The 20,653-nt window shown below is 48.5% G+C and overlaps 1 protein-coding gene and 1 long non-coding RNA gene across 8 annotated transcripts in view; one reads left to right on the forward strand and one right to left on the reverse strand.

The window, feature by feature from the left end:
* Zfp28 (ZFP28 zinc finger protein) overlaps nucleotides 1-20,653 on the reverse strand; it is a 39,749-nt gene that overhangs the window by 12,585 nt on the left and 6,511 nt on the right. The window contains exons 3-7 of one of the 2 annotated variants that reach the window (XM_048791509.1): nucleotides 20,449-20,544; nucleotides 18,460-18,632; nucleotides 17,982-18,096; nucleotides 17,619-17,777; nucleotides 7,202-8,697 (exon numbers count right to left, since the gene is read on the reverse strand). In XM_048791509.1, the coding sequence (XP_048647466.1) occupies nucleotides 7,202-8,697; nucleotides 17,619-17,777; nucleotides 17,982-18,096; nucleotides 18,460-18,632; nucleotides 20,449-20,544 (2,039 nt within the window). Of the gene's footprint in view, nucleotides 1-5,971; nucleotides 8,698-17,618; nucleotides 17,778-17,981; nucleotides 18,097-18,459; nucleotides 18,633-20,448; nucleotides 20,545-20,653 lie in introns of those variants that run through there. The other variant, XM_048791508.1, reaches the window with a different exon arrangement.
* LOC107158979 lies at nucleotides 7-3,553 on the forward strand. Of its 6 annotated transcripts, none has more exons than XR_007343257.1 (3): nucleotides 7-1,237; nucleotides 1,364-1,797; nucleotides 1,884-3,553. It is a non-coding gene; the product is annotated as an uncharacterized LOC107158979 (long non-coding RNA). The 6 variants fall into 6 exon arrangements; XR_007343253.1 differs by having other exon boundaries at nucleotides 1,364-1,545; nucleotides 1,716-3,553; XR_007343256.1 differs by having other exon boundaries at nucleotides 7-243; nucleotides 1,164-1,237; nucleotides 1,364-3,553.

A 20,653-nucleotide genomic window follows, 5' to 3' on the forward strand; every position in this document is an offset into this window, starting at 1 on the left:
CCGGCGTCCCCGACCTCTGCCTGGCCACGGCTCGGCCGAGCTGGCCGAGAGGTCGACCCGAGGACACCGCCCTCAGCCTGACCTGAGGCCGCGGCGAGGGTAGCTCCGGCCCGCAGGACGCGCCGGGCTGCGCGCCCTGGGTTCCCAACCATCGCTGCCGCCCGATGGTCACACCGGTCACACCGCTGGGCCGCCCTCCCCCTGCACTGGGCATTCCTTTCCATCCAGGCAGCAGATGCAGAGGTGAGGGGTTGCCCCTCTGATCCAGAGTTCAGAAAGACCCCAGCTTACATCGGGGCCCCCTCCTCCTGCCCACCTCTCCTCCTGCCCATCTCTTGCAAGGACACCATTTACCATGTTAGGAGCTGCCCTGTAAAGGGTCGCACATGGAAAGGAACCGTCCAACCCAAAGCCAGAGGGAACTGAGGCCCGCCAACAGTTAGGGAGTTTGGAAGCCGATTCTCCTCTAATGAAGCCTTCAGATAACTGGGTCCCTGGCCGACAGCATGACCACAGCTTTGGAAAAGACCCGGGACTCGAGGTTCCCAGCTCATCTCTGCCTGGATTCCCTAGGGGGAGAACTGGGATGGTCAACAGCTGTCTCTCTGAGCCACTCAGAGGTAATCTCTTTTAGGAACAGTAGATAACACCGTCACAGCTCTTCTTCTATGACCTGGTGAATTAAAATAGAAAGTCAGTTGTCAAACACCATATTGATTAGAATTACAGTAACTTCTATTACAATTGAAGCCCAAATATCAATACCTTACCACAATATAAGTTTTTTCTCATAATAATCCATTGCTGGTGGTCTTAGGTGAGCAACCGCTCTCCTCCAAATTTTGGTTTAGAGACCCGGAGGTCTCCCATCTTTCAGCTTTGTCATTATATAAGATAGATTGTTCTCCCAGTGGGACAGAACATTCCTGTCTTCAGTAACCAGGTCCCAACTAACATGTCACTTCTATTCCCAGGAAAGAAAGTTTATAGCCACACCTAGAAGCAAGTGTGGGCAGGGAACAGGATATGCCAGGCAGTCACAACCCAGAGCCAACTCCGGACAACAGAAAAGGAAGCACAGACTTGTGATCCTCTAGTCACATCATAGATACCCTTAGCAAAACCCACCTGTGACCTGGGGACCTCCATGCATCTGGTGTCAGGTACCCTCCAGTAAGGACTGCTCCACAAGCCCTCCCCAAGTGCCAAGCTCCCGGCCAGTGACTCCTGAGCACAGGTGAGACCGAGTGCCCTGCCCTGGAGTAGTTGTGTTCTCCTGCTGGGTTGGAACCCAGTGCCTCACACATGCTCAGTGGAGGGCAAATACCAGATTTATCATGACCACTCCACCATCTTCTTGCAGTTACCTGCCACCCTGTCATCCAGCTGCTGACTCAAAAGCAGCGTCTCACAGGAAGGGGAGACTCCATGTCCGAGGAGGAGACCGTGCCTCACATGCTGGTGCTCCTCAGCCCCAGGATGGACGGGGAGGCTGCTGGCCTCGCTGCAACTGACATTCAGGGCTGACATGGTCCCTCCAGCCTGGTAAAGCCTTCAAGTCCCTCAGGTCCCTGATATTGTGCAGAGTAATTTATAACTTTAAATACACTTTGAGAAATGATCCTACATTTCTGATGATATGACTGGTAAAGGATAGTAAATAAGGATAGTAGATATATCTGGATATTAATGTTTTTCTGTATTCTACATTATAGGTCATATTGAATTCTGGTTTTGGGCTACCATCCCAGCAATATTGTTGAGGGACAATTAAGTTTTCAGTCAAAACGGGAGAAGGTAAGAATTAACTAGTAGGTTTCTTAAGGATGGGGAGGGTCACAGTTTTCTAAGATCCTTGAGTCATTTTTTTTAATACCTTTTAGTTGTAGATGGACATAATACCTTTACTTACTTATCTTTGTGTGGTGCTGAGGATGGAACCCAGGGCCCCACACATGCTAGGTGAGCACTCTGCCACTGAGCTACACCCCAGCCCCTGAAGTCGTTCTTGATAGCCTTATTGCATGACATCATGGAGATGGCACTGGGAATCCATCATCATAGCTCAGCAGCCAAAGGCACCTGCTGACGGGTCTGGTTTTCAGAGGGAAGCCATGGTTGGAAACAGAGATGTTTCCCAGCATAGACATAAAGGTCTGGCTTCAGTTTCTTATGGTCAGAATTTCAAGCAGCCTTGAGCTGTGACTTTTAATTATATGATTTCATTATAAAACAAGTTATCACAACAATTTTGGAAGTAGCATCCCTCACATCACTTTCAGTTTTGGGTAGGTGCCTTTCAGTCCCTAATGCACAATGAACTTATGATCCTGCTATGTAAGAAATATCCTTTCCCACTCATGCATGGTAGCACATGCATGAATCCCGGGGACTAAGGAGACAGAGAGACTGAAGGATCGCAAGTTCAAGACCAGCTGGGCAACTTAGTGAGACCCTCAGTGACTTAGCAAGACCCTGTCTCAAAACACAAAGGCCTGGGGATGCAGCTGGGCACAATGGCATGCACTTGTATTCTAGCTACTCAGGGCTGAGACAGGAGGATCACAAGTTCAGGACCAATTTCTGTCTCTTGATCTACACTCTGCTTCTTTATAGCCTGATAATCATTCTCTATTATCAGCTTCTGTATTATCTAGCTTTCTTTGAGAACAATAGAACCTGAATTTAATGTAAAGTTAGAAATTAAATATTAGAAAAATACAAATGGCTTAAAGATTTAAAGAAGTAAAAAACCAGGGTGTGAGAAGGCAGGGCCCCAGTGACAAATGCAGGGACCTTCAGGTGCTGCCAATGGGTGCCTGAGTCCAAGCCCTTGCAGCCCAGGAGTGACCCTACACAGTAAGAGCTGGCACAGTGGGCGTCCGAGCCAGTGGCCTTAACTCCTGGCTGATGGCAGGCACTCCTGTGGACCGGCAGTTCATGAGGAGTCATGCTGGCCCCGCTCCGTCCCTTCTCCAGTGAAACAATGAGACGTCTGGTTGGCTTGGCCGCAGGTGTGTGTGACTGCCGCTCACCAGAACAGGAACACTGAAGAGGAGGAGGCCTCGGAAAAGCCTGCGGGGAGGCTGAGGACCCAAGTTCCAGGCCAGCCTCAACAACTTAGGGAGACCTTGTCTCAAAACAAAAGGGCTGGAAACATCATAGTTCAGTGCGAAAGCTTCCATGGATTAAATTTCCAGTACCAAAAAGGAAAAAGCTAGGAAAAAAAATGTGTTGAAGAAAAAACAGACCAGCATGTAACTGAACGTGGTATGTGCACACATACATGCTCACATGTATCTGTGTGCTCGATATCCCTGTTGGCTCTGACTATAAGATCAGTACATATGTGAGGTTCTCCAAATGACATTTCATGTAGTAACTGGGGACAGCTCTTTACAGAAGTGTACATGGAGCTTAAACCCTTCCTACCAACTGTAAACTTCAGTATTATATTAAATATCAACTTAATCAATATGCCCCCCCAGGACACAGAAATCCTATTGTCATGATTTTTAAGATTCTGCAATAAACATTACATGTATTCCAATGAGACAAAGTTCCTAGACCTGGAATGACTCTCAAAAGAAGCACACACTTACAATGTGGATAGGTCATGCCACATTGCCGTCTAAAAGGCAAAATACAGATTTACACTGCTAGTGACAAACAGGACCTGTTTTCACATACTGACACCAGGATGGGATGTCATTCAAACTTTAGATTTTAATCCAAGAGTCAAGAAAAATTATTTTCATAATTTTTAATTATTCCCTGTTTAATGAGGGAAGAGCATCACAAAGTTTCTTAATTCACTTGAATGTAGCAGCTGTGACATACATTCTGGTATGTGCCATAAAGATCCCCCGTGACTTTTCATATTTAATGGTATTTTTCCTAAGTGGCATATTTTTTAATGAATTGTGTACATTTTCTGTCGTTTGTTTTTTATATGTTTCTGGTGACTTTCACCATGATGGAGTTCTAAATCATTGCACAAGTCAACTATTCTTTTCCTTTACAGCTTCTAGGATGACCTGTGAAGACATCCTCTTTCCTGTATGTCTTCCAGGACTACGCATCCTACTTGTTGAAGGGTCCTCTTTCCTGTATGTCTTCCAGGACTACGCATCCTACATGGTGAAGGGTCCTCTTCCTGTGTCTTCCAGGACTGTGCGTCCTACATGGTGAAGGGTCCTCTTTCTGTGTCTTCCAGGACTGTGCGTCCTACATGGTGAAGGGTCCTCTTCCTGTGTCTTCCAGGACTGTGCGTCCTACATGGTGAAGGCGTTCTCTTCCTGTGTCTTCCAGGACTACATGTCCTACTTGGTGAAGGGTCCTCTTCCTGTGTCTTCCAGGACTACATGTCCTACTTGGTGAAGAGTCCTCTTCCTGTGTCTTCCAGGACTACGCGTCCTACATGGTGAAGAGTCCTCTTCCTGTGTCTTCCAGGACTACGCATCCTACTTGGTGAAGGGTCCTCTTCCTGTGTGTCTTCTAGGACTCTGCGTCCTACTTGGTGAAGAGTCCTCTTCCTGTGTGTCTTCTAGGACTCTGCGTCCTACTTGGTGAAGGGTCCTCTTCCTGTGTCTTCCAGGACTACGCGTCCTACTTGGTGAAGGGTCCTCTTCCTGTGTCTTCCAGGACTGTGTGTCCTACATGATGAAGGGTCCTCTTCCTGTGTGTCTTCCAGGACTGTGTGTCCTACTTGGTGAAGGGTCCTCTTCCTGTGTGTCTTCCAGGACTGCGTGTCCTACATGGTGAAGGGTCCTCTTCCTGTGTGCCTTCTAGATCTATATGCCCTACTTGGTGAAGATGTGCATTTCTTTTTGGTTCCTCCTACATATGATTTCATATGAGAGATGTTAAGTACTACTGCCTCACATTTATCTTAAGGAGTAAGCCTTCTTGGGGAAGGCATCTTCTGTCTCCCTGTGACAATGACCTTACAGAGATCTAAATACAACTCTTTCACATTTATCTTAAAGACTGTATGTCCTACATACTGAACGTACCCTTTCATGTATGCCTCTGACACAGAGTTTTATGGCAGCATCACCTACCAAATCTCATATGTAAAGAAAACTATTCAGCCAATATCAACATACCAGTATCACATACTAAATTTCATACGCAAAGAAAACTCTTGCAAGTATATCTTGGTTTTTCTTGCCTAGTTGTGCTTCCTTGTGTTATTTCAGGACAACCATCAACAATCATTATAGTAAACATATCTACTGGAATTCCATTTGGGATATATAATTTACAATCATTTAAGTAGAATTGAATATTTCATCTATTTTTCCTTTTTATTGACATGTTCTATTTTTCATTATCATTTAGTAATTCATCTCTTCATAAACTGTTTTATAGTCAGTCTTTAAATTTCTGATGTAAAAGTCATATTACCTTACAAAATTTGATAATTTTGTAAATTTTCCTCCACTCCAGAGCAGTGGTCAGTAAACGTTCTATAAAAGAATGGTCAATGTGGTGGGCGTGGTGCTGCATGTCTGTGATCCCAGCAACTTGGGAGGCTATGACAGAAGGATCACAGGTTTGAGGCCAGCCTGGGCAACTTATCAAGGCCCTGTCTCAAAAAGACTGGGGATGTAGCTCATTGCTAAAGTGCCCTGGGTTCAATCCCCCCGACAAAAAACAAAACAAAACAAAAAAACAGTAACTATCATCAGTGTTGCAGCTACTCAACGTCTGCCTCTGTTGTAAAAGCAGCCAGAGAAAGTAGGTGAACAAATGAGTATGGTCACTGTTTGGTAAGACTATTTACACAGGCTGCAGACAGGATTTTGCCCATGAGCCAAAGATTCCTCAGCAATCTGTACAGCAGGGATCACCAAATTTTTCTGCAAAGGTTCACGCAGCAGATTTCTTAGGGTCTGCAAACCAGATGGTCTTTGTTAGGGCTACTCAACTATGCTGTTGTAACAACGTGTGAATGAACGAGGGTGGCTATGTGCAAACACGACTTTATTTACAGACACTGAAATTTAACATAATGATCATGTTGAAAACATTTTCATTTTTGAACCACTTATGAATATGTTTTAAAATTTTAGATCATGGGCAATACAAAAATCACCAGCGAGACCGTGGGCACAAGTCATGGATTGCTGACTCTTGCTACTAGATTGGTTTATCCAGAGTTAATGGTACCTTAAATGTTTAACAGAGTTCATTCACAAACCAAGTGACTTTAAATAGATGAAATCCTGCCGACTTTCTCATACTTGAGTAATGCATTAATAGTTTTAACTCTGCATATCAATCTTGCATTTTCTATTTAATTCATTTGTTCCAAATGGCCTATTCATTCATGTTCTCTACACTATCAAAGACTGTTGTGAAACATAAACTTGGATTTTGTCACCAAAAAGCTCAGATCACCTTACATTCGTGTAGATCAAAGGGAATGTCACAATACTTGTCAGCATCATGGAATCAAATTTTAAAGGAACACAGGCAGATTTCATTAGCTATCTGCAGAGCTCCACTCCTGACCCACGATCGGCTTCTCCCTTCATCCCACTGCATCATTTTAACTAGAGATGACTACCATAACTTTTTCTTATTCTTTTTTCCCTCCCTCTGGTGCTAGGGATCAAACCCGGGGCCTCACGCCTGCTGGGGAAGGACTCAACCACTGAGCTACATCCCCAGCCCCTACAGTCACATTTCAATGTCCAGGGCCACCCTCAACAACTTAGTGAAAACCTACCAAAAACTAAGAAGGGTTGTAGATGCGCTCAGTGGTAAAGCACCCTGGGTTCATTACCACAAGAAAAGAAAAGGAGCAAGTTTACTGAATGCTTGGTATGGACCAGCACTGTGCAGCACATCTTATGCATTAATCATTGAGAGGATCGCAATACAAGCTTTATACAAATGAATTAATTACATTTTCACTTAAAAATCAGTCTGACTTTGAAGAATGAACTTATAAGGGACAAAAACAAAGGGCAGACAGATGAGTTTTTAAGTGAAATGACGCAGCTGAAATGATACCCTGAGACTACGGCGATGGCAGTGAAGACGGACTCCAGAGGAATCTGGGGAAGAGGTCCACAGGACTGGTCGTGGAGGACTCTGCAGAGTGGCCCCGCGGAGGGTGGGCACAGTGTGCCGTGGGCCTGAAGCCTCTCCTGCTCTTCCTGCAGCCGTAGGGCCTCTCTCCAGAGTGAACTCTCTTGTGCTGGTTCAAGTGCCCGATTTGGATGAAGGTTTTCCTGCACTCCTTGCACTCGTAGGGTTTCTTCCCAGAGTGAATCCTCTGATGGACGCTGAGGGACTGCCGGTGGCTGAAAGCCTTGCCGCACGCACTGCACTCGTAAGGCTTCTCCCCGGTGTGACTTCTGCGGTGACAAATGAGGGAGGACTTGGTCTTGAAGGCCTTGCCACACTCCAGGCACTCGTAAGGCCTCTGGCCAGTGTGGAGCCTCTGGTGCTGGGTGCAGGAGGAGTTGTCCCCAAAGGCCTTCCCGCACTCCACGCACTTGTAGGGCTTCTCCCCGGTGTGCACGCGCTGGTGCTGCGCCAGGTGGGTGGTCTGGCTGAAGGCCTTGCCGCACTCCTTGCACTCGTAGGGCCGCTCCCCCGTGTGGGTCTTCTGGTGCTGCGCCAGGTGGGCCTTCTGGGTGAAGGCCTTGCCACACACCTGGCACTCGTAGGGCTTCTCCCCCGTGTGGATCCTCTGGTGAGTGGCGAGCTGGGAGCTGATGCTGAAGGACTTCCCGCACTCGCCACATTCGAAGGGCTTCTCTCCAGTGTGGATCCGCAGGTGACTGGCCAGGTGGATGTTCTGCCTAAAGGCTTTCCCACATTCTTTGCACTTGAAAGGCTTCTCCCCAGAATGCACTCTCTGATGCTGCGTGAGGGATGCGTGATGGCTGAAGGCTTTTCTGCAGACGTCACACTCGTACGGCTTTTCTCCAGTATGGATCCTCTGGTGCACAGTGAGGGAAGAGCCGTACCTGAAGGACTTGTGACACACGTCACATGTGTAGGGCTTCTCTCCGGTGTGGATCCTCCTGTGCTGGTTCAGCCCTATATGATCACTGAAGGCCTTCCCGCAGTCGGCGCAGTCGAAGGGCTTCTCCCCGGTGTGGTAGTACCTCCAGTGGCGGATGAGGGACGTGTTCTGTATGAAGGCCTTCCCACACTCGGTGCACTCATAGGGCCTCCTGCCCGTGTGACACCGCTGGTGTCGTGCAAAGGAGGAACCGTCACTGAAGGCCTTCCCACACTCGCTACACTTATAGGGCTTCTCTCCAGTATGAATTCTCTGATGAACAGTAAGGGATGAGCTCTGAGTAAAAGTTTTCTTACATTCATTACATTTGAACAGTTTTTTTCCTGCATAGATTCCTGCTTGTTTTATTACCACTGAAGTTTTCTGAAAACCTTTACCTGAATCACAACTATGGACTCTCTCTTCTGAACTATTCAAGTGGAACCATCTTCTAGGTTTGTTATACAAATGCTCTCTCTCCTTTGGGGGGGCTTGGTCATGAGTGACTGTCTCGTGATGTGCCAGCTTCCCTTCACACACACACTCAGAAGCCCAATTTTCTCTGAAAGTGGAACCCTCAAGTTTGGCACTTGAAGTTCGGTCTATTACTCCATCAGCACATAAGTCCTGTTTTGGAAATAATTCTTGGGTCTCATGAACAGATTGCTGGCCTGAAATAAATCAAGAAAACAATTATTCTTTCTCAAGTGCAAGAAAAGAGAACTCAGGTAAAAGGAAAATTGGTGAACTAATTCACTAATTGGCGAACAAAACACAAATTCTGCAGCTCTAAAGCCATTATATTTAGACATGCAGTCTGCAAATATGTGACACTCCAGACTGAAGTCACACAGGGACCAGGAGGCAAGTTCAAAATAGTTAAGTACGCCTGAGCCAGTCGCACGGCAGAGAAGAGGCAGTGAGAGGCTGGATGTTCCTGCCTTGACCTCCCTCTCAGTCGCAACTGTCTACCTGCTTTGGACGCCACGTAGTGGTTATTCAGCATCACACTACCACATCACTAATGTGTCCAAAGGAACATGCAAAAGCACACAAAAGACCCTTTTTCTACGGCAATCATTAGGATTATTTGGAAGTCCCGTTATTTCTCTATAAGTAGAAAACGTGTCTTTATTAGCCTTATTTTATTCAGTGTATTTGGACACAGACACATTTGCAATGGATTGCTCAAACTCAGCCGTCACTGCACACTTTTGTGCTGTCTACAAGCCAGGAGAAAAAGAAAGGAAGGAGAAACCTCACATCCCTGGTCGTTTTTTAATGGTGCTTGCAATGCCACTTTTTAATAAGAAACTTTTTTCCAGATTTTTTGAGGTGTAGTTGACAAATGTGCATACTTAAGATATGTGGTGTGTTCTGACACACCTGTACACTGCGGCATGACTGCCACAGCAGTCAACGAGCACGCGTCACCTCACGCACTTACTGTGTGTGTGTGCGAACGCTCCAGACCATCTTCCTGGTGACTCTCCCGCGTCCGTTGTCACTCATCACAGTCACCACTGGCACGTCCACCGGGCCTCTGGGGTGGCTCCCACTGCACTGCAGTCTGCACACCCAGACCGACACCTCCCGCCTCCCCGTCCCCGTCCCCGGCAGTCGGTCACTCTCAGCTCCTCTCCCGAGTCTGAACCCTCCTCCCATTTTGAACACAGTCCTTCCTCTTGGTTCCTCGCTTCTTTCTGTGCTGGAGTGTCAGTCTCATGAGACCCCACTTATTCCTGCTTCTGTCACCTGCACTTCAGTGTCACCTCCAGAGAGTCATGCCAAGACGGATGTCAAGGTGCCTTTTGCCTGTTCTAGCTGGCGCATGGATCTCATGTTGGAACTGATTTCTACACCTGGTGTCAGGACCTGATCTCTTTCTCCTCCTCTCAGTTCTGCATGTTGAACCAAAGGACATTCGACCAAGAGGCACCGTCTCCAGCCCCTTGTTTTATTCATTCACTTCTGGACACTGGTGACTGGACCCAGGGGTGTGACCAGTGAGCTACATCCCCAGCCCTTTTTATCTGGAGACAGGGTCTTGCTAAGTTGACGAGGCTGGCCTCAAAACTGAAACCCCTCAGGCTCCTGGGTCACTGGGATCACGGGCATGCCCTGCACCTGACTCTCTTATCTATTTCTCTTTTTGCATGTGACATTCAGTTTTCCAAAAACTATATATTGGAAACATTATACTTCGGTTTCTGTATATTCTTGGCCTCTGTCAAAGGCTGGTCGACCTTATAGGCATGGGTCTATTTCTGGGGTCTCTTTTTGCTCCTTTGGTCTATGTGCCTTATGTGCTTTAATTCCAAGACCATGCCATTTTGACTATCATAGCTTTGTAACAGAATTTAAAATCAGGAAATAGGATGCCTTTAGCCTTATATTTTAGCTACTTGGGGTCTTTGGGGGTTCCATATGAATTTTCAGTTGCTTTTCCTATTTTTAGTAAAATGCCTTTGGAGTTTGGATTAGGCCACACTTGAGTCTAAGAGCACCTTGAACACGGTGACATTGGGCACCCCATCCGGCCAGCCTAGGCCTGGGGTGGCTTTCCCGTCCAGACCACCTTTGTCAAGCCCCCTCACTGGTGGTTCACAGTTTTCAGCATACACACCTTTCACCTCTTGGCCTGAATTTGTCCCCAAGTGTTCCACTTCCTTTTTTGGTCACTATTGTAAGTGGGGTTTTCTCTTGAATTCTTCTTCAGGCGTTCACTGTCTGTCTATAGGATTGTCACTATTTTCCACGTCGGTTGTATATCCTGCTTCTTTTGCTCAGATCGGGTCTGGCCGGCTTCTGCCGTGTGCAGGGACCTTAGAGTTTCCTACGTACAGGGGCATGTCATCTGCGACGGAGACATGAACTTCTTTAAACTCACAGCCACGTACTCCTTTTCTTGACTCACAGTCTGGCTAGGACGTCCAGTGCCGTGTGAAGTGAGAGTGGGCAGCCTAGTCTTGTTCCTGGCCTTCAGGGACAAGTGTCCCACTCCTGCACTGACAACAGTGTAAGCTGTGGGTTGTCACAACAGCTTTGATTTTGTTGAGGTAGATCTCATTTGTTGAGAGTTTTTATGAAAGAATATTGATTTTGTCAAATGCTTTTCTTGCATCTATTGAGATGTTAATTTCTTTTTTGAAAAGACTGTTTTATAGTAATACCAAATACTAATATTATATTTAATTACACTCATATGCACTATTGAGCAAGCCCATTCTGACTCATGGGGAAGACAGAGTGTGCCTGACATCTTTTCACTAAGTCACCCAGCTTCTACAAGAATTTTGTGAAAGCATAATTATTTTCCCCCCAAAAAATATAGATGAAATTGGTCTTGAGGGAACTGATGCAGAGCACCAAATGTTTGGAAAAAGACTTCTTCCTCATGCTGAATGCCTGCAGGTTCTGCCTCAGATCAGGACAGAACAGATGCTGCCCTCCCCACTCACTGAGCACTGCCCTGGGTGCTGCAGTCAGATGGGCGAGAAAAAGAAGGCATCTGAGTGAGAAAGGAAGGAGGGGAACACTTCTGACCCCAGCCCATGTGTACAGGACCCTAAGGAATCCATGAAGAAGCATTCGGCTAATGAATCTGGGGAAACTGCAGAAGAGTGAATTCAGAAAAAAAGATAAATACACAAAAATCGGTTCTATTTCTATATACTCAAGAATTCAAAAAGGAAATTATAAAAACAATTTCATGAAAAATGTCATTTAAAAAATAGAATACTGAGAAGTAAATTTAGCTAAGGAAGTGTAAAATTATGTGTTGAAAACTACAAAATGTTGCTGGATGAAATCAAAGAAAACCTAAATAGATATCACACATTCATGGTAAGAAGATCAACAAAGGTAAAATGTAACAGTCCCTGAAGTAATCGAAAGATCCAGTACAATCCCTAGCAAAATGCCAGTCCTCTTTGTGCACATGTGGGAAAGCTAACCCTAAAATTCAAGTAGAGTTGCAAGGGCCCTTAATAGCCAAAAACAACCTTGGAAGAGAACAGAGTGAAGGAGTACAATTCCTGACCTCAGAGCCTACTACAGGGCGGGCTGTGGCTCCAGTGTACAGTGCGTCCCTCGCCTGCGTGGGGCACTGGGTTCAACCCTTTGCACCATGTAAATAAGTAAAGGTACTGAGTCCACCTACAGCCTTGACAACCACCACCACCAGCACCTGATGCAGAGCGAGGTATCCAAGCCAGTGAGGTACTGGCCTAACGACAGACACAGATCCATGGAACAGAACTGAGACCTCAGAAGTACACCCATACAACCAAGCCAACTGGTTTCCTAATAGAATTATGATTATTATTCTAACTATTTTTCTTTATTCCATTTTATCATGGAAAGAACACTTAAAATTGACCTTCTGAGAAAAATTTCAAGTGTGCAGGATACTCGTGGTCACTGTAAGTGAAGTGCTGTATGAAGCAGATCTCTAGGACCTATATTCATCTTGCTTCTTTATGCTCCAGTTGAATCCTGATGCCCATTCATTCTAACTCCTCATTTCTGCCTGCCCCCAGCCACCACCAATTACCATTCTACTCTCGGATTTTGTTCACTGGACTATTTAAATGCTGTGTCTCTGAGCAAGCATTCCCATGTCCTCGCAGCCAGCCGTGCTGTCACTCCTGCAGGGTTTCCTTTCTGTGGAAACAGAGTGTGTCTCATTGTGGGCATCCACCACATTTCCTTGTTTCTCCCCGTTGGACACGACGTGTTTTCCACATGTTGGTATATGAATGGTGCTGCAGTGTGAATTCATGTAAGAGGACTACTGTCTCTTTGAGATCCTGACTTCAGTCCTTTTGGACAGACCCCCAGAAGTCAGCTGGCTGAGTCCGACGTACTCCTGTCTGTGATATCACGAGGAATCGCCATACAGTTCCTCACTACACCATCCTGCAGTCCCACCAGAGCGTTCAAGGTCCCACCATCTCTTTACCTAACAGCCCAACGTCCGTGTCTTGATACGGCGCTGGTCCTGGTCAGCGTCTCCCTGAGGGACTCTGAGCACTCTTCACGTACTTGCCGAACACTTCATGCCTTCTCTGGAGGCAACTGCTTTTCAAGGGTTCTGAGACCCACCCCTGGGGAAGAACGAGTTGAGGGCTGGGCTGTGGCTCAGCGGTACAGCACTTGCCCCGAGCTGAGGCTCCAGCATGGAAGAAAGGGAGGGAGGGAGGGAGGTGGAGAAGAGGAGCCAGAATAGGACTAAAGACCTTTCCCTCACACCCAGTACAAATACTGACACAGCACGCGCCAAATCCTACTCTAATGGGCAAACCACACAGATCGTACAAGACCTCTAGGACCCATGATTGGCGATGGTTTCTTATGTAACATCAAAATAAGCAACAAAAGAATGAGTGAACTGGACCTTAACAGTATTAGAAACTTCTGTACATCAAACATACTACCAAGGGCTGGGGATGTGGCTCAGTGCTAGAGTGTCTGCCTGGCATGAACGAGGCCCTGGGCTCAATCCCCAGCACCACCGCATGCACACACACACACACACACACACACAAAAAAAAAACTATGGATGCTGGTGCAGTGGCACACACCTGTAATTCCTACACATCGGGAGGCTGAGACAGGAGGACTGCAAGTTCAAATCTAGTCTCAGCAACTAAAGTGAAACTCTGTCTCAAAATAAAAATTTGAAAAGTGAGGGGGGTGGCTGGGATGTAGCTCAGTGGTAGAGCACCTCTGGGTTCAATCTCCATTAACAACAACAACAACACTATCAAGAGTGAAAGAGAGCCAGATGTAATGGTGCATGCCTCTAATCCCAGCAGCTCAGGAAGCTGAGGCAGGAGGACCACAAGTTCAAAGTCACCCTAAGCAACTTAGCAAGACCCGTCTCAAAACACAAAAAGGGCTAGGAATGTGGCTCAGTGGTTTAGCACCTCTGGGTTCAATCTCCAGTACCGAGAGAGAGAGAGAAAAGAAGTACAAAAAATATTCCACAAAATAGGAAAACATATTTTTAACTCATAGGTATCATAAAGGTCTAGTTGGGCATGGCAGCATATGCCTATAATCCCAGAGATTCAGGAGGCTGAGGCAGGAGGATTGCAAGTTCAAGGCCAGCCTTAGTAATGTAGAGAGACTTTAAATGATTTAGAAAGACCCTGTCTTAAAATAAAAAATGAAAAGGGCTCGGGTTGCAAGGAGCAACGGCACACACCTGAAATCCCTGCAGCTCAGGAGGCGGAAGCAGGAGGAGCACAAGTTCAAAGCCAGCCTCAGCAACTTAGTGAGGCCCTAAGCAACTCAGTGAGACCCTGTCTCCAAATAAATTACAAAAAAAAAAGGTGGGGATGTGGTTCAGTGATCAAGTGTGATCAAGTGTCCCTGCATTCAATCCTAAGTAGTAAAAAAAAAAAAAAAAAGGCTGGGGCCATAGCTCAGTAATAGAGCATCATGGGTTAAATAACCAGCACTTAAAACAAAGCAAAAAAGAATTGAAAGCAGGTGCTTAAATAAAAACATAATGTCCAAATGTCCAAATCACCACTAGTCATAGCAGCCAAAAGGTAGACACAGCCCCAATGCCCGCCAGTGAGCTGACCGACAGATGTGGCAGAGCCACAAGGTGCAGTGTTGTTCAGCTGTAAAACAAATGCTGCTTGGCACACGCTGCACCCCAGGAAAGCCCCCCGACACAGAGGCTGCATGGTACAGGTTCCTGTATGTGAAGTACTCAGAACGGAGAACCCCTGGACAGACAGACAGTGGTCACCACGGACTGGGGAAGGAGGAATGGTAATGACAACCTAGTGAACAGGAGGTTTTCTTCTAGAGCAATCTTTAAAACCTCTGGAATTAGACAGTGGTTTTGTTGTAAAATACTGTGAATGTACACAAGGCCACCCAATCGTGTGCGCTAGGATAGCTACATAGTCATACTTTTCCATGATAAAAACAGGTAAATAAAACAGAACAGCAGCCCGCACGGCAAAAGAGAGGACAAAGAGAAAGGTCAGCAGGGAGAAGGAGGGGCAGGAAGCAGAGGGTGGGCAGGCATCCCAGCAGGGAAGCCTGACGGTGGGTTCAGGCCGCAGACGCGACCACCAGACCACGCAGACCACCAGACCACGCAGCCTGCCTGCCGGAGCTGCCTGCTCCTAAGCACGGGCATCCCCGCACTGCGTACAGAGAAGGACGTGACCCAACAGAAGAACTCTAAGGGCAGGAAACGCAAACAGAAACAGCCTGCAACAGACCGACCCTGCCTGTGATGATCTCCAGAAAGGGGCACTCTCCTGTGTCCAGCAGTGTCTGTGAGGCCCATGGACCTTAAAGAGGTATTCTGACATATAAGCAAAGAGAATGTGCAAACTGAGCCTCTTCATCATTAGGTGGAAACTGGAACAGACCTAAACAGTCAGACATCTTCAACAGTAAGTGCAAGGGTAGTGGATGTCCATGGGCTGTACTACTGGACAACCATTATCTCATATATATATATATATATATATAATATTTAGCTGTCAACGGACCCTTATCTTATTTATTTATATGTGGTGCTGAGAACTGGACCCACGCCTCGCAATGCCAGGCAAGGGCTCTACACTGAGCCAGGCCAGCCTTTGTCTTACTTCTTATCTTTGATGGGGTTCTTTTTTTGTTGTCTTTTCTCTTTGAAACTGAAGCTCAACCCAGGGCTTTGCTGATGAGTTCCATCTCGGCCCAAAGGGGTATTTGTTTTTTCACCTTATTATTATTTTTTTTCTAAACAACCATTGAAAAATGAAGCACAACTATGTGTATAAGTTTATAAAGACAGAAACAGAGAAATCATAATAGAAAACATGTAAAAACTCAGGGCTATGGCTGGGGCTCAGTGGTAGAGCACTTGCTTAGCATGTGTGAAGCACTGGTTTGATCCTCAGCACCACATAAAATAAATAAATAAAGGTATTGTGTCCATCTAAGCTAAAAAATATTTAAATAAAAAAATGCATATAAAAATTCAAACATTTTATATGTTCTAACTGAAAAAGATCTATTAAAAATAAGACTTTTTTTTAAATTTTTTTCAGTTGTAGATGGACAGCATGCATTTATTTTATTCGCTTCATTTTTATGTGGTGCTAAGGATAGAACCCAGTGCTTCCTAGGTGCTAGGCAAATGCTCTCCACTGAACTACAGCCTCAGCCCAAAATTAAAATTCTTATTACCATTTGTCAAAAATAGTTTGAGACAATATGCCCATGAATTTGCATGTTTATACATAAAAAATACCAGGACTGTGAAGAAAACATCTCAGGCAAACAGCAAAGTGCGGGTAAACATAGAAAAGAAAACACAGGAAGAGGGAAACAAAACTTAGGGGCAGCACCAAATCTTTCACAATAAGATGATAATTTTAAGCTATATAATCTTTCACCAAATAATAAGCAAGAGTTGGCAAATAAATAGCCAAGATTTTGAGGATGCTTCTTTTTTTCCTGAACTGGGGACTGAGCCCAGGGGAGCTCTACCACTGAGCTACATTACAGACTTTTTTATTTTTTATTTTGAGACAAGGCCTTGCTACGTTGCTGAGACTGGCCTTGAACTTGGGATCCTCCTGCCCCAGCCTCGAGTTGCTGGGATTACAGGTGTGTGCAAGATTACCACATCTGGCTTCAGGATGCAATTAAATCCACACTCCCAGTCCCTGCCAACCTCACTAAAACAAAACACTGAGCGCCTAGCAGGCAGTCCTGTCCAGGGGTACAGCAATCGCCAGCTGTGCATAAAGAAACCGTTGTAGCATCCCTTTAATAACTGAGAAACCTAACGCGTGCAGCGGGCGTCCACGTCCACGGTGAACCTAGGGTACCCACCACTGTGTGAAAAGGAGCGCAACCACCATGTGAGAGGTCTAGGCTCCTGCTACCCTCCTGTGGGGTGGGTCACGGGTGCCACTCCTTCTCCAGTAGGCAACATGGTTACATGTTCTACAAACCGTCAGCTTGACAGGGATTTCTTGCACTTCACCCGCTGCCCCTGCCTTCTGGCACACGACTTCTGCCCGCCGTCCTGAGACACAGGGGCCTCTCAGGCCCAGGCAGGCTCTGCTGTCTCTGCTTCTGCGGTTCTCCAGGGCTGTGGCATCGTCCTGCTGGAGTGACCCTTCCCTCAGCCTACACACTCACACAAGCCTCAGCCCGAGTGTCCACCTGCCTCCCTCCAGTCGCCTGCCTGCGCTGGGCAGAGGGGCCCACTGGCACACCTGCAGATGGTGCTTCTCACAGGAAGGGGTGCGTGATGGACAAACGGGCCCTTCGGCCACAGAGGAGTGAACCTGAAAGATGCTCAAGAGCACGTACAGGTCAGGAAAAGTCACTCAAAGCTGCGAGGCTGACACAGGTGCCACTGACCGAGAGGAAGAGGGCACTGGGAGATGAGCTGTTAGGAGGAGCAAAGGTGGCGGGCATCCTTCTGGCCCAGGACTGACTCCCTCCCGGATCTGGAGGCTTGGTAAAGCTTCTACAGCCTCCTGCTGAGGACCTGCACTCTGTGGTGACAGCTCACTCTCACCTGCAGGGACTTCCCCACACCAATGTCCACACTCACCTGAGAACAGGCCTGCAGCCAGCTCTCTGGGCACCCTCCAGGGCTCCTCCTCTTGCTCCAGGAAAGAGACCACGTCTGGCTTAGAAACGCCCCGTCCTGCGTGAGGGGCGAGAGACGGGGTGGTCACACTGTGGCCCTCTAAACTCAGGCTCTCGTTCCCTGGTGAGGATGGGAGTGGTCAGGAGGAGGTGCTATCAAGACGACCCCTGGAGCACAAAGGACCGCGCCAACCTTCCCCTGCACGGAGGCCAGAGGTGCACCGCGCAGCCAGGGCCGGACCCCGGGCAGCACCTCAGAAGACCCTCCCCTGTGCGTGCAGCGGGGCTCTGCAGACAGACCTGGTCTGGAGAGGGAGGCCCTTACCTACAGACTCCCGGTCACTCTGCTCCTCCCACAGCACATCCTTACAGAAAGTCCTCTGAGCTGGGTCTGGCTGCCGGGAGAAGTCCACAGCCATGCTGGTGACGGTCACCAAGCCCTGGAAAGGTGTGAACACGCTCCTGATCAGGTCACGCCTGCAAGCTTGCGTGGCCCCAATGGGATGGCCATGGCCACCCATGGATCGGCACAGTCTGTACCTAGAAGCGTGACCTTGGTCACTCAGGTGGGGCTGGGTCGTCTCAGTGGCACCGTGACAGCCTTGTTAAGCCGAGGTGCTGGGTGAGAGCAGGAGAGAGGCGGCGGCTGCTCCCAGAGTGCTCGCGTCCTCTCCTGCGGCTTCACCTCGTCCCCGCCACCCCCTTTTCTGAAGTGCATCGAGGGGACAGCGTGCCCACAGGAATACTGCCCTCAGATGGAAGCCTCTCCCAGCGCTGCTCATAAAAGGCTGCCTGAAGTTGACCTCCTGACTTACCGGCTGTGTCTCAAGCAGAGCACCAGAACCCCAGTTCTCCCCTAAAATAGAGTCCTCCAGGCAACAGCCCACGGGCCTTGCTGCTGCTGCCGCTGGGGCTCGTCCTTCCTCACGTGGGCGATCGGGAAGGGACTCCTGGGTCTTCTGCACAGCCTTCGCTTCTGAAAGATGGAAAACCAATCTCTCCTCCGTTACGTGTTAGCACCAAGAAAGCGTCCAAGCCCAACAGCTGAATTAAGATCCTGAAAAGAGCATGTCATGGGCTGGGCTGGGCTCAGTGGCACAGCGCTGGCCTTGCACGTGTGAGGCACTGGGTTCGATCCTCAGCACCACGTAAAAGTAAACAATAAAGATATTGTGTCCATCTATGATAAAAACATTTTTTAAAAAGCATGTTGGGCTGGGGATGTGGCTCAGTTGGTGGAGTGCTTGCCCTGCATGCACAAGGCCCTGAGTTCAATCCCCAGCACCACACACATAAAAAAGGCATGTCATTTTGGAAGCTTTTAAAAAATGACTATGAACGTGCTTAACTTTGTGAGGTCACAGTACAAAAGGGTGCAATATGAGCCTTCCCACCCACAGGCTGAAGAAGTAGTGCTCGCTGCGTCATCCATAGAGAGATGCGAGTCCTCGGCAGGGCACGGCTCAGCAGGGCGCTGGCCCAATAAGCCTGAGGCCGGTTCCACCCAGTGGCACAACTGAGAGAGGAGGTTCCAGTCTGAACGTGGCTCACCCAGACAACCAGGAGGCAGACGCCATGAAAGGAGACTGCCGTGCGACTGCTCGACTGCTCCAGCTTCCTCCAGTCTGACGAAAGCCCACCTCTAGCTCCCCACGCCTCCCTTTGGTCCCAAGGTTGGTTCCTAAGAGAGCAGCTCCAGCCTCACGAGCAGCGGGTCTCCACCAGGAGAGGCGCCTGCCAGGAAGACCAGCTCGTCTCCTGCACAGTCCACGCAGGGGACGAGGTGAGACACTGCAGGACGGAGAACTCACAGGCATCTCCCTCTGGCTTTCGGGGGCGGCGGCCCGCTGGGGCCTCGCCGGGTACAGGGCCAGCGACCTGTGCTTGCCTTCAACACAACTCCGCCTTAGAAGTAAGATTTGAGCAGAGATCTACGAGAGTTTCACTGCCTTCAAAACTATTGCCATTTCCTATTATAATAGAGCCTCCAAAAGAAATCTACGTCCCAAGCTGTGTCCACTTGACCAACTGCTGGTGCAGGAAGGACACGGCGGTGGCCCTCCTAGTCCCAAAAGCCTGATGTCACCACAACAAGCGGGACGTCTGACCAGCCACTCAGGTGTCTTCTGAGAGCCAACTACCTAGCTGCGCACTGCCCGTCTGCATTGAGAAGCCCCCTGGACCCCGGGCCCATCCCGACGACCCTCTCTCCTGCTCGACGCTCTGTTGAGCTCCAGTGTCACTCGAGCCGCCCCGGCTCAGCCCTGGGGCTCTCTTACTCCCTAGTCCTGCCATCCCTTGCCACCCATGGACCCCAGCTGCTGCTCCCTTCAGGAGTGTTCAGAGGCACCTCCCCTGGGAGCTGGTCACTCTTGCACGTCTGCCCTCCTCATGCCACCCAGCATCTGAGAGCACCAGCTGACCAAACCCTAACCAACATCAAGTCCAACAACGGACCACGCGAGCATCAGCCAGCGCTGGGCTGGGGCTCCGTGGTGACGCTGCCTGGCATGTGAGGCCCTGGTCCGGTCCTCAGCAGCACACAAAAATAAACACAATCCAGCCATGCTGTCCACCTGAAACTACAAAACGGGTTTTAAAAAGGATCAGCAAAAGATTTTTTTCAAACCACAGATGATTCCACATGTCTGGAAGACACAGGAGAGGAGGCCCTGGAGCGGGTGGCTGTCTGATGGAGAAGGGAGGCGGTACCGACGCGTGGCCGCGAGGACTGCCCGAGGGACAGCGTGCAGGCAGCGAGCCAGGCCGCAGCCCGCCCGCCCCACACTCACCTGGGCACCGGCCTCGCGTCCCCCTTCTCCTCACCGTCCAGGGGGCTCTTCCTTGTTCCAGGGAGGAGATCATGTTGGGCTTGGAAGCACAGAGTCCTGGAGGGGTAAGAACAGGCATGTCACACCCACCGTGGGCCTGTCCAGACAGGGGCGCAGCTCCCCGGCTCTGAGGCCAGGACTGGGCGCTCCTCAGTCGAGGGAGGAC

This window comes from Marmota marmota, unplaced genomic scaffold (assembly GCF_001458135.2).
Source record: "Marmota marmota marmota unplaced genomic scaffold, marMar, whole genome shotgun sequence".
Lineage (NCBI taxonomy): Eukaryota > Metazoa > Chordata > Mammalia > Rodentia > Sciuridae > Marmota > Marmota marmota.